Source organism: Scyliorhinus torazame, chromosome 10 (assembly GCF_047496885.1).
Source record: "Scyliorhinus torazame isolate Kashiwa2021f chromosome 10, sScyTor2.1, whole genome shotgun sequence".
NCBI classification, from domain to species: domain Eukaryota; kingdom Metazoa; phylum Chordata; class Chondrichthyes; order Carcharhiniformes; family Scyliorhinidae; genus Scyliorhinus; species Scyliorhinus torazame.
Window position 1 is genome coordinate 30,268,525 of NC_092716.1, and position 15,201 is coordinate 30,283,725.

Sequence of the window (15,201 nt, forward strand, 5' to 3'; positions counted from 1 at the left end):
ATGCACTTGTTTACGATGATAAATCCCCACATACTTCACCAAAGTCTTTCTGATTCTAGCCTCGAGCAGTTATCAATCACCACATTAAATTCTCCAGGTAGTTGTTGCGTTGAAGTCCATATCACAGAGATTGGTGTGCAAACAATATCAACCTTTTTCATTTAGCATAGCAAAAGTTGATCTAAATTTAAGACAAATGCAGATGAGGCAACTGGTTATATTTTGCAATCAGTTTATCGGACAAATAAAATTCACAAAACCATACTGAACATGTGTACAGTACTTGATTGTCATTTAGTAATTTTTTTTAAAAATCAAAGGAAGTTCAATTGGGTAGAACCTGAAAACAAGCACTGAACCAGTTCAACGTGATTCAGGCAGCACGGTAACCCCTTGCTCATTGCCATGATTGTGCAGTTGGACTAATCATTCTGCTGGGTGGCTGCATGAATTGAGCAGGAAAGGACAGTGAATGCATCTTCAAACTCTGTAATCCTCCAACAGCACCACTCTCAGACACTGCTCAATGCACGACACCCCCATCACCCACCTATCAACAATCTTGATCAATCAGAAAGGGGTTTAGTGACCCCCTTCTCCCATCACCAAAAACCTTAACATTGTGCTTTTCTTCTTTCCGATGCCCAAGGACTGACATCTGACCAGGCAGCGGTAAAGCGTCAACAATACTACATAGATGATAAAGAAGGGGTGGCATGGTGGCACAGTGGTAAGCACTGCTACCTCTCTGCGCCAGGGACCGGGTTCAATTCTGGCCCTGGAGTCGCTGTCTGTGGAATTTGCATGGAGTTCTCTCCATGTCTGTGTGGGCTTCCTCCGGGTGCTCTGGTATCCCCCCACAGTCCAAAGATGTGCAGATTAGGTGGATTGGCCATCATAAATTGCCCCTTAGTGTCCAGGGATGTGCAGGTTGGATGTATAGAGATAGAGTGGGGTGGACGGTGGAGTGGGAATGTGTAGAATGCACTTTTAAAGAGTTGGTGCAGACTAGATGGGCTGAATAGCACTCATTCTGTAGTGTAGGGATTCTATGAAAAGAAACAGCATTGCTCGAAAATCTAGGCTGACACACTGGTGCAGTGCTGAGGGAGTGCTGCAATGTTAGGAATGCTACTTCTTGGATGAAATGTCAGACAAAAGCCCCATTTGCCCTCTCAGGTGGATGTAAAAGTTCCCATGGAACTATTTTAAAGAAGAACAAGTGAGTTATCTGTAGTGCCCTGGCAAATATTTATTCTTCAATCAAATCGCAAAAAACAGGTTATCTGCTAATTACATTGGCGTTTGTGAGAGCTTTCTGTGCGCAAATTGGCTACTGCTTTTGCTACATCACAACATTAAATACACTTTGAAAGTACTTCATTGGCTGTAAAGCACTTTGGGTGATTCTGTGCTCATGAAAGGTGCTCAATAGTGCAAGTCTTTCTTTTCTTTTCTCAGTTTAACATTCACACCCAACAGTTGAAATGCGGACACTGTGTGTGTTTTAAGGAGAGCAGTGGATGAAGAATGTGCCTCACCATTACCTTCTGAAAAGCAGTTGCGGATGGGTAATAAATGCAGGCCTGGTCAAGGGAGTGAATTAAAAAAAGGCAGAGATGTGGGATCTAAATGCACTGAGGTAACAGGCACAAGTGACTGCAGCCAGGGGAAGGATAACGCAGCTCGTCAGAAGATGAGGGGCTGGAAATAGTGATCGGTGATGAGGCGGAGAATGTATTCCGATGCCGGAATCGGGGCTGGTGCCAGTTTGACGCTGGTCCGCCATGTTCTGCCCCTTCCAAACTGGCATTATTGTGACGTGCGCCATTTCAATGCCGTTTGCGCGTCATCGTCCGGCCTACCCACGAGGCTCCGCCCCTGATGGGCCCGAGTTCCCGACGGCGAGGGCCACGTGTGGTCCCGAACATGTGGGAACCCACGTGCCAGCTGCGGACAGTGTCCAGCGCCGCCACACTCGGCTGGGATCCATGCCGCTGGCTGGGGGGGTTTCTGCTAAGGCTGAAGGGACCGGTGGGCTGTGGGGTCACAGTTGGCTGGTTGGGTTCGCGCACGCCCGGCGCCATGGTTAACGGCACGGCCGGTGCTGGTCGTCAGCTGTGCGTATGCGCGGCCCTGGGACCCGGCCATTTTTGGCGGTTCATATCAGCTGAATTAGAGGGTAGTGGGTGCCTGGAACTCACTACCGGAGGAGGTAGTGGAGGCAGGGACGATAGGGACATTTAAGGGGCATCTTGACAAATATATGAATAGGATGGGAATAGAAGGATACGGACCCAGGAAGGGTAGAAGATTGTAGCTTAGTCGGGCAGTATGGTCGGCACGGGCTTGGAGGGCCGAAGGGCCTGTTCCTGTGCTGTACATTTCTTTGTTCTTTTGTTCTTTGACTACCTGAAGGGGAGTGGCATCCACCATATAAAATCTGCCCCCTACCTACCATCTAGCTACCAACGGCTTAGCTGAACATTTTGTACAATCTCTGCAATGAAGGTTTTGACGGATAAAGGCTCTCTACCTAAACGTGTCAATAGCTTTCTAATGACATTCAGAAACACTGCGCATTCAACAACACAAAGCTCACCAGCTGCACTGATGTTAGAAAGGAAACTAGACACAACAGTTTGACGTTTTGACTCCTCCTTCAACTTCAGAGATAGACAGTCAACAACACCAGATGCAAGTGGCTAGACGGGAACAACATTCCAAAAGCAGAATCTTTGATTGTGAAGAACATGTTTTTATGAGAAATTACACCTCTGGCAAATAATTGGACTCCAGCAATTGTATTAGCTAAAATGGGCTCGATTTCATAAACTGTGCAAACTGACGATGAACGAATTTGACGTCGGCAAACTGACCAATCATTGCTGCACATGGTCAGAGCACAGAATCTGTACCAAATGTTTTCACCACAGAGAGTATGGACAGTGACATGCCAGATTTCAGGACTAAAATTGCTGAAATTACGGAATCTGTTGTGACAGAGTCATCCACACACCCAGAGACAGTTCCTGAGTTGGCTTTGCCAGATGTGACACCGACCAGTGAAAAGGAAAACACTTCTAGGACCCCTAAGAGCCAAGTTCCTGAATGTAGTGTTCTGCCAAAGTAAAACAGGCATCCACCCAAGGGACTGTCTTACCAATGTACATACACATCCGTAACAGAGCAATATTAGTAATGGGATAATGTGTTGGATCTGTGTTAAACTGTAAAAATGCCAGCGACACTAAATGAGTAAAGATGGAGGGGTGTTATGTATCAGAGTAACACCATTGGATGGTGTAATGTAACGTGTTACATAATGACGTAATCAGAGCGTTTCACGGACTTTTGTGGGGTTCACCATTGTACCCTGTTTGAGCAGCATTTTGTAAATAAACCCCTTGCACTATGTTATACGAGCTCAATGTGCACCACCTCTGATTCTTTCACTTTGTGGCCACAACAAAGAACATAACAGAGGTGAATGGCATTAAAGGTGAGATTTTAAACCAAAGTTTAGGCATAGAACTTGACATTAGATGGTGTATTTTGTAATAAAGTAAATCTTTATAGGCCTTGTCAATAAGCCATCACAGTCCACCCCTGCTAAGCCGTCGGTAGCTGGATGGTAGTGGGCAGATTTTATATGGCGGAGGACACGCCCCTCAGAAGCAAAGAAGAGGTTTTTGCAGAACTTAGTGCAGGGAAACTCCTCGATGTTTTCCCATGTTAACACTCTCAGGTAGTTAAAGATATGAGGTGATGAGAAGGAAAAGCAAGGGAGAAGAAAGAGCTGTTTGCTCACAGCAGCTATCTTAGCCGCACTAGATTCACTAATTGTCTCAGTTGTCTATTTTTGCTCTCTAGTAATGTGTTATATTCCATCTTAAACATTCATTAAACTCAATATCCCATCATATTGGCTGCAGTCAAACCTGATCGATTAGAATGATGAGTGACAACAACAACTACCTTTTAAAGATTAGAATAATTACACTGGACACTGAGTGAGCGCCCCAATTTCTGATCTTATGATGGTGTATAGATTATTGATGAAGCAGATGATGCTAGTTGCACTTAGGACAATGCCTTAGGGGGATTTATTGCTTCTGGCTTTACTTTATCAATAAGGCACTGATTCCTGTGACAGGACATGTAAGGTTTAATTAGTTTATCCTGCTGATTTTTTAAAAATCACAAACGCTCTAAAACAAAAATATGGTGAGAATCTATTGGATGAAGTCAATTGATACAGCAATACCTACTTTTCTTGCTGGTGAATCATCCCACATCAGACTTCTGGAGCTGAGATGTTTAACCTCCAACAACCACAGCTATCTGTCCCCCTTTGCACCGGTACGACTCATTCCACTGGGAAGTTTTCTACCTCATTCCCACTAACTTCAATTTTACCGGGGCTCCACAGTAGCACAGTGGTTAACACTGTTGCTTCACAGCTCCAAGTTCTCAGGTTCGATTCCCGGCTTGGGTCACTGTCTGTGCGGAGTCTGCATGTTCTCCCCGTGTCTGCGTGGGTTTCTTTCGGGTGCTCTGGTTTCCTCCCACAGTCCAAAGATGTGCAGGTTAGATGGATTGGCCATGATAAATTACCCTTAGTGTCCAAAAAGTTTACATGGGGTTAGTGGATTACGGGGATAGGGTGAAGGCATGTGTTTAAGCTTAAGTGGGGTTCTCTTTCCAAGGGCCGGTGCAAACATAATGGGCCGAATGGCCTCCTTCTGCACTGTAAATTCAAAGGCAGTCACTCTCACAATGCATTTATCAGAATATAATTCGCCAGCCGGTTTGACTCAATTTTGCTTTGCACTTACATGTTTGTGTTGACTCTATTTGACTTTCAGGTTAAGGAAGAGCAACTTCTTCAGCAATATGTGATATAGACAAGTCCTACTAAAGTCCAAAGTGTACTCTTAATTGCTTCTGGCTTTACCTCATCAATAAGACATGATTTCCGTGACATGATATGCATGGTTTTAATTAGTTTATCCTGTTTCTTTTCTTTTGATTCACAATTGCTGTAAAGAATATGGTCAGAATCTATTTGATGGAGTCAATCGATATAGCAACAACTACCTCTCGTGCTAGTAAACCATCCCATGTATCGAATACTCTGTGAGAACAAATGAAATCGCCTACTCTTCTCTCTCACTTGGGGCTTGTCAATTTTAAACCTGTGTTTTCTATTTCCACACACTCAGTCCAAGTCCAATAGCCGATACCATGTTGCTTCTCAGCGTTGTAACGATTAAGATTATGTTGCTTTCAGTCTTCATCGAAATCAACTCCGTGGGGTCACGTGACGCAAGCACAGGAATAGCAGCATTTCTATAGGCTCTCTCACTACTCATCCTTTAATCCTCTAATTTATCGCACTTACACAGCCCATGCTTACCTCATCCTGGAGTGAGAACTCCATATTACGTCCCTGGAAGATTTCTGGCTAAACGTTGGTGACAAAATGCCGAGGAATCCTACGAAAATTGTCGACCAAACAGAGCAGTCAGAAGCCACTAGGGTGGAGCCAACTCCTCAACATGGTGACTTGGTCCTCGAATGGGCTCTCGATCCGGCTCTTTTGAAGGCATTACAGCTGATGGCTGCTAATATGATTAAAGTCATTGACGATAACCTTGGCTTTTTGCCGCAGAATATCAGTGCTCCTGGCGTTGAACTGCAGAATACTAGTGCTAGTAAGGGAAGGAAGTGGCTCAGTGATATTGTTGCTGGACAATAATCCAGAGACCCAGGGTAATGCTCGAATCCCACCACGGAAGATGGTGAAATTTGAATTCAATAAAATCTGGATGACCGTGAAACCGTTGTCGATTGGTGTTGAAACCCATCTGGTTCACTAATGTCCTTGAGGGAAGGAAATCTGTCGTCCTTACCTGGTCTGGCCTACATGTGACTCCAGACCCACAGCAATATTCCTGACTATTAACTGCCCTCGGGAATGACCTGGCAAGCCACCCAGTTCAAGGGCAATAAATGCTGGCTCCTCGGCGATGTCAACATCCCATGAACAAATTTTTAAAAAGAGCCTTGATGAAACGGTGGAGAGAATCCTTACTGTTGAAAATGTAATCTCCTCAGTTGAGGCCCGCTGGCAAACCTTGGAAAATCAGCTCAGTGGTATGTCAGAATTCCTGAACCACCTGAAGAACCAAGGCTGGAGGAAAAATGTCCGGGTCGTCGGTTTGCCAGAAAGAGTGGAGGATAAGCTACCTATTAAATTTTTGAGAGCTGGTTGCCATCTTTTCTTAAGCAGGGTGTATTAAGCTAGAAAGGGCACATCATTTCCTGTTTTTGAGGCCTAGGGACAATTACCATCCCTGGCCCATAATTATTCGGCTTCATAGAATACCTACAGTGCAGAAGAAGGCCATTCAGCCCATCGAGTCTGCATCGACCCTCCGGAAGAGCACCCCACTTAGGCCCACTCCCCCACCCCATGCCTGTAACCCCACCTAAACTTTGGACACTAAGAGACAATTTAGTATGGCCATTCCACCTAACCTTTACATCTTTGGGCTGTGGGAGAAAACCGGAGCACCCGGAAAAAAACCCACGCAGACACGGGGAGAGCCTGTAAACTCCACACAGACGTGATCCGGACAGTCAAGGCTGGACCTGTCAAGAGCGAAATTCCTACAGTTATCAATACTCTAAGATTATCTGTCAGCTGGAAAGAAGAACAAAATTACATTCCGCTCTCTCCCCCATTCAGGGTAACTCAACTTTCCCACCAGGTCTGATGGACCATTGATTTGGGGCTGGATTCTCTGCAGCCCAGCGCCAAAATTGCATTCGGCGCGGGGGCGGAGAATCCAACTTCGCGTCAAAATTGGGCCCGGCGTCGTGCCGGCGATTCTCCTGGATCTGAGAATCGGCGTGATCGCGGAGTACGCCGCGCGGCTAGGCGCCCATTGAAAGAGGGCAACCCAGCGATCCTTCGCTCCCGACTGGCTGAGTTCCCAACGGCGTGGAACTAACCTAGTATTGCCAGTCGGGATGCTGGCGTGGTGGCTGCGGACTCAGTCTGCGGCCACTCTAGTGGGGGGCGGGGGGATCGGACACCGGGGGGGGGGGGGGGGGGGCTATATCCGCGCGGTCAGATCATCGGGCATGGGCGGATCGGGAGGAGGGGGCGGGTCTAATTTTTATCTCTGCCTCCGCGGTCCGAGTCCGCCATGGCGCTCGGCACGGCTGCTGGCGCCACCGCCGTACTTATGCACGGACTCAATACCAGAAGTGCGGGGGCCCTTATCTGCAGCTAAAGATGTGGGAATTACTCTGGGACCCTGCTAGCACCCTGCAGGTCACTGAAGTAGCTGATCTTTTTTGCAGGAAATTCCAGAGTAAAACTCCAGCATTTGTGCGCTGGCGTGGGGACAGAGTCCCATTTTGGGAGAATCCAGCCCTTGATATCCGGAGGGACCGACGTATTTGTAGTTTGGCGGCATGTTCAATGGTGCTTCCTTGTCATCCGTTGAGCAACTTTGTCAACAATTGGACATCCCAAGATACTCACTTTAGCCTTAAAAATACAACTATGCACCTTGATGCTTATGCCTCCCCACTGGAAAAAAATACCGATATCCACGGAACCGAAGCAATTAATCACCAGAACCTTGGGCTGGATTCTCTGTTCCTGAGACTAATGTTGATGGCACTGGTTGCGCTGAAGCGTGCCCATGCAGCTGATGGGTCGGCTGGGGCCAGAGGACACCTAGGTGAGTGTCCTGGAGACACACCGATGCGACCCTTGGCCCAAAATGCACAGTGGGCTGGCAGAGGCGCGCACAGCTGCCTTTCCGTCTGTGGCCATGGTATTCTGTGTCTGTCCACCCCAACTCCACAGCCCACGTCCTGGCCACATCCCGCTACTCCCCCCAGCCCTGGCAGACGCCCCCCGGCCAGCGGTACTACTGTCAGCAAACTATGGTGATGTTGGACACTTTCCGCACCCCCCACTCTCACCCTCAGCTGCAATGACGCTGGTTTCACGATTTTTAAAAGCACGAGCGAACTGCGCCGTCGGAAACTCTGCCCATCGGAGGCGGAGAATCGTGGAGGTCCTAGAGAATACCTTGTCAGGTCCACTAACGATATACAAATTGTGTTTAGTGTATGTGTGTTCTGGACTGCATTGACTCCGCTGTCGAAGTAATGGAGAATTGCAGTTTGGAGTCAAATTGGCTCCCACCGTGATTTTGGCGTCAAAACCTATTCTCTGTCCAATTGTGTTTTCCAATTTTGGCAACACCCAATGGAGATTCCTGCTTCTTATGTTCTGGATCCTGTGTGAGTATATAAGAAACCCAGCAGTCTTGGGAAAGACTTTGCAGTGAATACTAATGAGGAGATTTAAGGTAATATGTGGGAAAAGGCCAACAGAAATCTAGGGCACGAATGAACGGAATAACATTGTCCCTGTCATGATATGCAAACATGCAAACGAACACTCAGAATAAGACACAACCAATGGACAGTCAGGACCTCAGAGGTGGCATCACCACAAGGGGGCATGACATAAACACTAAAAAAGGGATGAGGCAATCACACCCTGCCTCTTTCCACAGACAGACATCTGGAGAGTTAAGACAGGGTTGATCAGCAGCATCACACCCCAGCACGTGGCTTAGAGCAAGCTGGTGCAGTTAGACTGAGTTACTACAATTAGATTAGCAGAGAGTCGAACTCATTTGAGAACTGTGTTAATAGTTCAATAAACACGTTGAACTCATTTCAGAGTCTGGAGCATCCTTTAATTAAGACTGCATCAAGTAGCAGCCGGTGTTATCCAAAGCAGCATAACACAACAGTCCCATGTCGAGTGTGGTTCGCCGGGTGTATCCCAGTGCCGGCAGCACTGAGAATGACCCCCCCTATCTAACGGGACTCTGTTTGATTTCCAGACCTCATTGAGGAACCCCCTGCTGAGGCCGCACTTAGGCCCATTTGCAGCACTAATGAGCTCTGCTCACCAGTGCAGAAAAAAATTAGGGCGCCATTTTTGATCTCCACACTGCCCTATCTCATAAGGGCAGGGCACCCCCCGGTGTAGGAAAAATTCCACCTGGCACCCTGGCAGTGCGCCTCATCGGTCGTTGACCCCCTAATTGGTGAGTCGGGGCATTGAGTGAGTCCGGGGGTCTCGAAATCAGGGTGCCTTCCTGCACTGACAAGCAGAGCTCCTCAGTGCAGGATGTTAGACGAAGTGCGGCCTTGCGGGGCGTTCCCCACTGAGGCCCCAAAATGAAACAGAATACCGTTAAATAGCGGGGTCTTTCTTGGGACAGCGAGCTCCAGGAAACACTCGGCTAAACGTACTCAACACGGGATTTATTTTCCATTAAATCGCGCCCAAATACTCGGTTTCTAAATAATAATAATTATTATTCTCTCCTAATAACTGCTGGCAGACCGGCTGGGCACGATTTTGAGCCTGCACTAGCCGTGTATGGGGCCAGCAGCATGGGTGGAAAACCTTGTGAGAATTGGGAAACACAATTCTTGCCAGAGGGATCACATTCCCTGAAGTTCCCCGCCACTCGCCAGCGATGTCATGAGGTGTGCACTTCATTTTGAAAGATTTGTATGATTTTAAATGTTATTAGAAAGCCCCTCCCCCACCACATGATCTCCCACTCACTGACTGTTCATTCCTTACCAACGTGATGTCACGTAGGTGGGATTTACAACAGGTTTGGCCAAACAAGAAGCAGCCGAGGGGGCCTTCGGGGGTGCAGAGGTAAGTATAGCCCCCTGGGGGTAGAGTGGGCACTGCCCCAGCACAGGTAGTCAGTGCCAGCCTGTGCTGGGGGCAGTGCCAGACACGGGTCTCAGTGGGAGAGTGTTCATAGATGTGTGGTGGGGGGAGGGGAGAGTAGACACTGAGGGGGGAGGGTGTGATGCTGTGAAGATTGTCTGAAGGGGGGGGGGAAGAGGGAGAGAATGCCGGAAAGGAATGTTGGGGAGGGAGGAGGGGGGCAGGGGAATGACGGTCAGCAGTGTCGAGGGGGTGGGGTGAGAGACCTCCCGCGACCTTTGTGATGGGGCTGGAGGCTGTAGAGCTGATTGGAGTGCCTTTTAAAGATGGCGCCCCGATCTCAGTGGAGTAGGTTACCGGCTCTGGGGCCCTGCCCCACCAGAGGGATGGTGTAAACCATGTTCACGTTTTCTTAAAGAGGTTCAATAGTTGGAGAGAAACCGATCTGTGCAACTGAAGATTACACACCAGCTTTTCAGTCTGAGTCTGACACTTTGCCAAATTCTGGTAAGATTCCAAACGCTGAGTTTTTCCAGGGTCTTCTGTTCTTGTTCCTTGTGGGACAAATTCTGTTTCAGAGCAACATGTCCAAGGGACAATTGTGTGAACAGGCAGTATAGTTATTTTCTGCCCTTCTACTCTACTAATGGGACTGGCAATGCACTAGCAGCTGTAAAAATATTTCCCCAGTGCAATAGTTACATTGTCAGAACCCATTTCATGAAATACACTTTACAGATATTAAAAGGAAATGAGAAACCTCTAATTCCTTTATTGATCTATACTCTACAACTGTGATGAGCTCACACTTTGCAGTCCGTAAATTCCTTTTCTTGATTCAATTTCTGTCAGCTAAAACAATCATGTTCTTACTGAGGATACCATTGTTCTGTAAAGTCATTTTGATTTGGGATATTTAAAACCTATTTAATTTATCGCATTCATAACAACCTATCACATACAGTATCTCTGCTTTGATTTAACTTTTCGCTGACAGTCAGCTGTATTCTGCTGGAAGTGGAGGACAGGGTAAATGCTTTATGATTTTCTCGGCATTTAGTTCAATAGCTGCATCTTAGACTTAGTGTACTTAGTGTGTGGTTCCAAACAGAAATGTAGAGTGCTGCAGGCGTAATTTCACCATGGAACCCAACTCTCACCTTCCTCAAATTTGTGTCTGGAGAAGCAGATTAAATCCCTGCATGACTCTTGATTTTGTACATTTTGAGGTGCATGACTGCAGAACCACTTGATACACATCTTGGCCTTCTAACACCAATCCCGTCTTCTCCTTGGTCTTCAAATTTATACCTTTGTAAACTCTGTGTAAAGTAACTTTATATAGGACACTTACTTAATTGTCTGTTTCTGAAGAATATCCTGGTCAGATGCATTCAATGTCACAACAACACTGCCTATTGGGATGTTCTCTGGCTTGACGACGATTGTTGGATCGGGAATGAAAACAGGAGGCTCATTCGCATCAAGAACTGTGACTTGCACCGTGGTGGTAGAGCTCGATCCATAACTGATCTCGGGCATGATTGGTTCTTCATTTTCCACCTTAATCAGCAGTGTGTGAAATGCAGATCTTTCATAGTCCAGAGACTGAAATGAAATCAATTAAAAAATGTTGTCGTTACTCAAATTGTTAAATGAATTCAAAATCAGGATAGCAATTACAGATGCGAAGCAATTTCTTGAAACAGTTTTATTGACTTGAAATTAATCTCCACGAAGAGCGGATCAATATTTAAAACAGAACAGCTCATTTGTTTGAATCAATCTTTACCATGGAACATGTTGATTCCTAAGAAGGGAAAAGTGTCCCGGCAACACTTCATGGACAATCAAGAATGGAATAGAATCATAGAGTTTACAGTGCAGAAGGAGGCCCTATGTCCCATCGAGTCTGCACTGGCCCTTGGAAAGAGCACCCCACTTAAGCCTATCCCAGCCCCGTAACACAGTAACCCCACCATCCTTTTTTGGGCACTAAGAACAATTTAGCACGGCCAATCCACCTAACCTGCACATCTTTGAACTGTGGGAGGAAACCGGAGCACTCGGAGGAAACCCACGCACACACGGGGAGAACGCGCAGACCCCGCACAGACAGTGACCCAAGCTGGGAATAGAACCAGGGACCCTGGAGCTGTGAAGCAACTGTGCTACCGTGCTGCCCCTGAGTTCACTCAACATTAATATGTCTTTTCTCACTCTGCTTGAGACTCTGTCCATCTCTGTGATGGAGTTGTATAGTTTTGCTTTGAGACTTTGCTGTTATTTATGTTGGAATTTTTGTTGGTTAATTTCAACAGCCTATTGGTGTAGGGAGCCAATCTCAATAATGTTCTCATCCAATTTCTACAATCTTGCACCATTTTCTGCAGGAGCAACTTAATGATGGCTGTTTTTTCCTTTTCTTCATACGTTGAAATTGTGCTCACTGCTGCCCGAGTACCATGACGAAGGTCAACTAATTCCAAATGGGCAGAGATTCAACCAGGGATCTTCACGTTCATTATTGCTCTGAGAAAAGCTTCCTGACCTGGATTTTCCTCCGACAGTTGAAAAAATTGAAGGTTCTGGTCTTTCAACCAGCTGCTCACATGATCCCATCTGCTCATGACTGCATTTTGGCTGTGAGGACTTATTAACATGAAGAACATGCGTCATGGTGAGAATCCTGCCCCATGTTGTGTCTCCACAGTTGGGAGTGGGGTAAAGTATAAGTCTGAAGCACAGCAAGAGAACCCAGAAGGGACAGAGAAAAAGAGTGCGTTGGAGGCGCCTTAAACATAGAAAAGCGAAAGGCAGAACACCTTAAAGAAAAACAAAACAAAAGACTTGCATTTATACAACACCTTCCACAAACGTGGATATCTAAAAGTGGTTTACTGCAATGAAATATAACAAGAGTCACTGTTGCAATGTGGGAAACACAGCAGCCAGTTTTCACAAGCAAGCTATCACAATCAGCTACATTTTATTTACCAGGTACTTTGCTTTGGTAATGTTGATTGTGGGATAAATATTGACCAAGACACAATGGGTAACTTCCTTGCTCTTCAAGTGTCATGTGATGTTTTCGATCTATTGGAAAGAGTAGATGGTGTCTCGGTTTCATGTCTCATCCTCAAGATGGCACCTCTGACAGTGCAGTGCTCCCTCAATAATGCACGGGACTGCCTGTCTTAATTTTAGTTCTCAGGTCCTGGAGCGGTAATTGAACCCACAGCCTTCGGTTTCAAGAGACAGTACCCACATCTGAGTCATGGTTGACAGGGGTATCTGGGACACCTTCTCACCTACCATTTCTCATTTCCTGAATGTTTGTCTGAGGAGTGAAAAGGCTGATAGATTGATTACCTCTGAGAGCATGTTCACAAAAGTATTTCCAGAAATGACTCAAGAAACAATACTAATTGGTTTTGTACCAATGTTTGTTATTTGTTCAACGAAGAAACATGCAGACCAGCAGAGGCAAAGGATTGCCATATCTTAGGTCCTTTGTAGGCACAGGGAGGAATCTCTGCAACTCATGGGGAGACATACTGGGCAGCTTTGAGAAATGAAACAATTGACAGAGAGCTGACTGGTTCAGGTTAATAATAAATAGAGCACTTACAGAACTGTGGGTTTTGTTGTTCTCTTCTTGGTTCTGTTTCCCAAGTTAGAGTTGCGCTTTCTAAAATGAACATGCCTTATGGCTCGCACAGATGCTGAATGCTTCCAGAAAGAAGCATCCGGAGACCTGTCCACCCCACTGGAGGACCCGCATCCTCTGCCTGATTCACCCAATCCATCAACCAAGTAGCAGCCCAGATATACATGTTTGGTCAATCACATGGCTTGGTTAGTGAGGATTTTCTTTCCCCCAATTAAGGGTTAATTTAGCGTGGCCAATCCATCTACCCTGCACAGCTTTGGGATGTGGGGGTGAGACCCATGCAGACATGGGGAGAATGTGCAAACTACACACAGATCGTGACCTGAAGCCAGGATTATACCCAGGTCTCCGGTGCTGTAGTTAGTGAGGATTCCACCCAGTGGATGAGCTGGGAAAGGTTGATGAGGAAACAATTGTCTCTCATTGGAGGATAAAGAGATGGCTCCTTCAGCTGAAGAGCTGAAGGACCACGATCTCCGAGTTCAATTTCTTAAATGGGAAATGTTCAGGAGCCCTCTGACCTTTACTCACTGACCCATATCAAAAACTCAATTCACTTGTGATCCTAACCTCTTCCTCCTGTGTGGTGCTTTTTGAATGTCAGAAAATGTGAAGTTACTGCCTGGGATTATATCCATGAGGACTGAGTGAAAACCTCATATGCAGGTAGCAGAGAGAATTTCCTTTTTTCTGGTGCTAATAGTCAAAATGCTGGAGGAGTACATAGCCCACATCTCCAAAATAATGGCATGAAGTGAGGAACACCCTCGAGAGTGCGGTAATCAACGTAGATCAGTGTGCAGTGCCAAGACTTCAGGAAGATGCTTTGAGAGCAGTTATCGCATCTGAATTAACACAATAGATTATTTTCATAAATAGTTTGGAGAGCGCCCTAGCTCTGGGCTTTCAAGACTTAATTAGGACTGCGCATCATGTTCTCAGACATACCATCAATCCCACTGAGCTTGGGAGGTGAATGTTGCTCCTTCTCGTAGCAGTGACAATGCAACTACATCAATACAGATCCTTCCAAAACCAGTACAGGAGGGAACTACTGGTTTGATGTACAAGCAAGGAGCTCCAAAATCCGGTGCTTCAAAACTGCCTGCTTCACTGGGATGGATAGCGTGTAAAGCCATGGGTACCGTTCCAGTGATGAGCTTCATAGTCTCTCTGCATTCAAGTGGAACCATATAAGAAGAGTTTAAAATTATACTCGAAGAGTTTTGGATATGGACCTGGCATGAAGATAAGTGACACCAGCGTGAGGCGAGGAAGCAGCAACAAGGTGGTGGGGAACATTTCTGGAAATTCAATTTTATTTTCACATGGCACCCTCTGGGTTTCCTTATTTTATTGTAATTTACAAATGTAACTGTGAACATTAGAAATGAGAGGCCAACTCTTCCACTCTTCAGATCACCATAGGCCAGAAATATGTTTGAAGATGTGTACTCAGGCCCTATGAAACTCCTTATGCCTGAATGAATGTGGGAATTGCTAAGGAAATTTCAACTTCCAATGGACAATTTCCTTGCTGCTAAGGCCCCTTCAAGAAATTCTCAAAATCTGAGTTAAAGTTGGAGGGTTTGGACAGTTTCACTTACCTGGATTGTTAGCCAGGAAATGTTTGACAGATTAAAGCCTAGTCTAACACATGGGTCAATGTACAACTGACCCCCAATCACACTCCTGACCCCACCAACTGCCACTCCTGACCCTCTGACTA

The 15,201-nt window shown here is 46.2% G+C and overlaps 1 protein-coding gene across 1 annotated transcript in view; it reads right to left on the reverse strand.

The window, feature by feature from the left end:
* cdh13 (cadherin 13, H-cadherin (heart)) overlaps window positions 1-15,201 on the reverse strand; it is a 164,800-nt gene that overhangs the window by 112,431 nt on the left and 37,168 nt on the right. Inside the window, exon 5 of the mRNA XM_072466783.1 lies at window positions 11,154-11,407. Coding sequence (XP_072322884.1) covers window positions 11,154-11,407 — 254 coding nt within the window. The remainder of the gene's footprint in view (window positions 1-11,153; window positions 11,408-15,201) is intronic.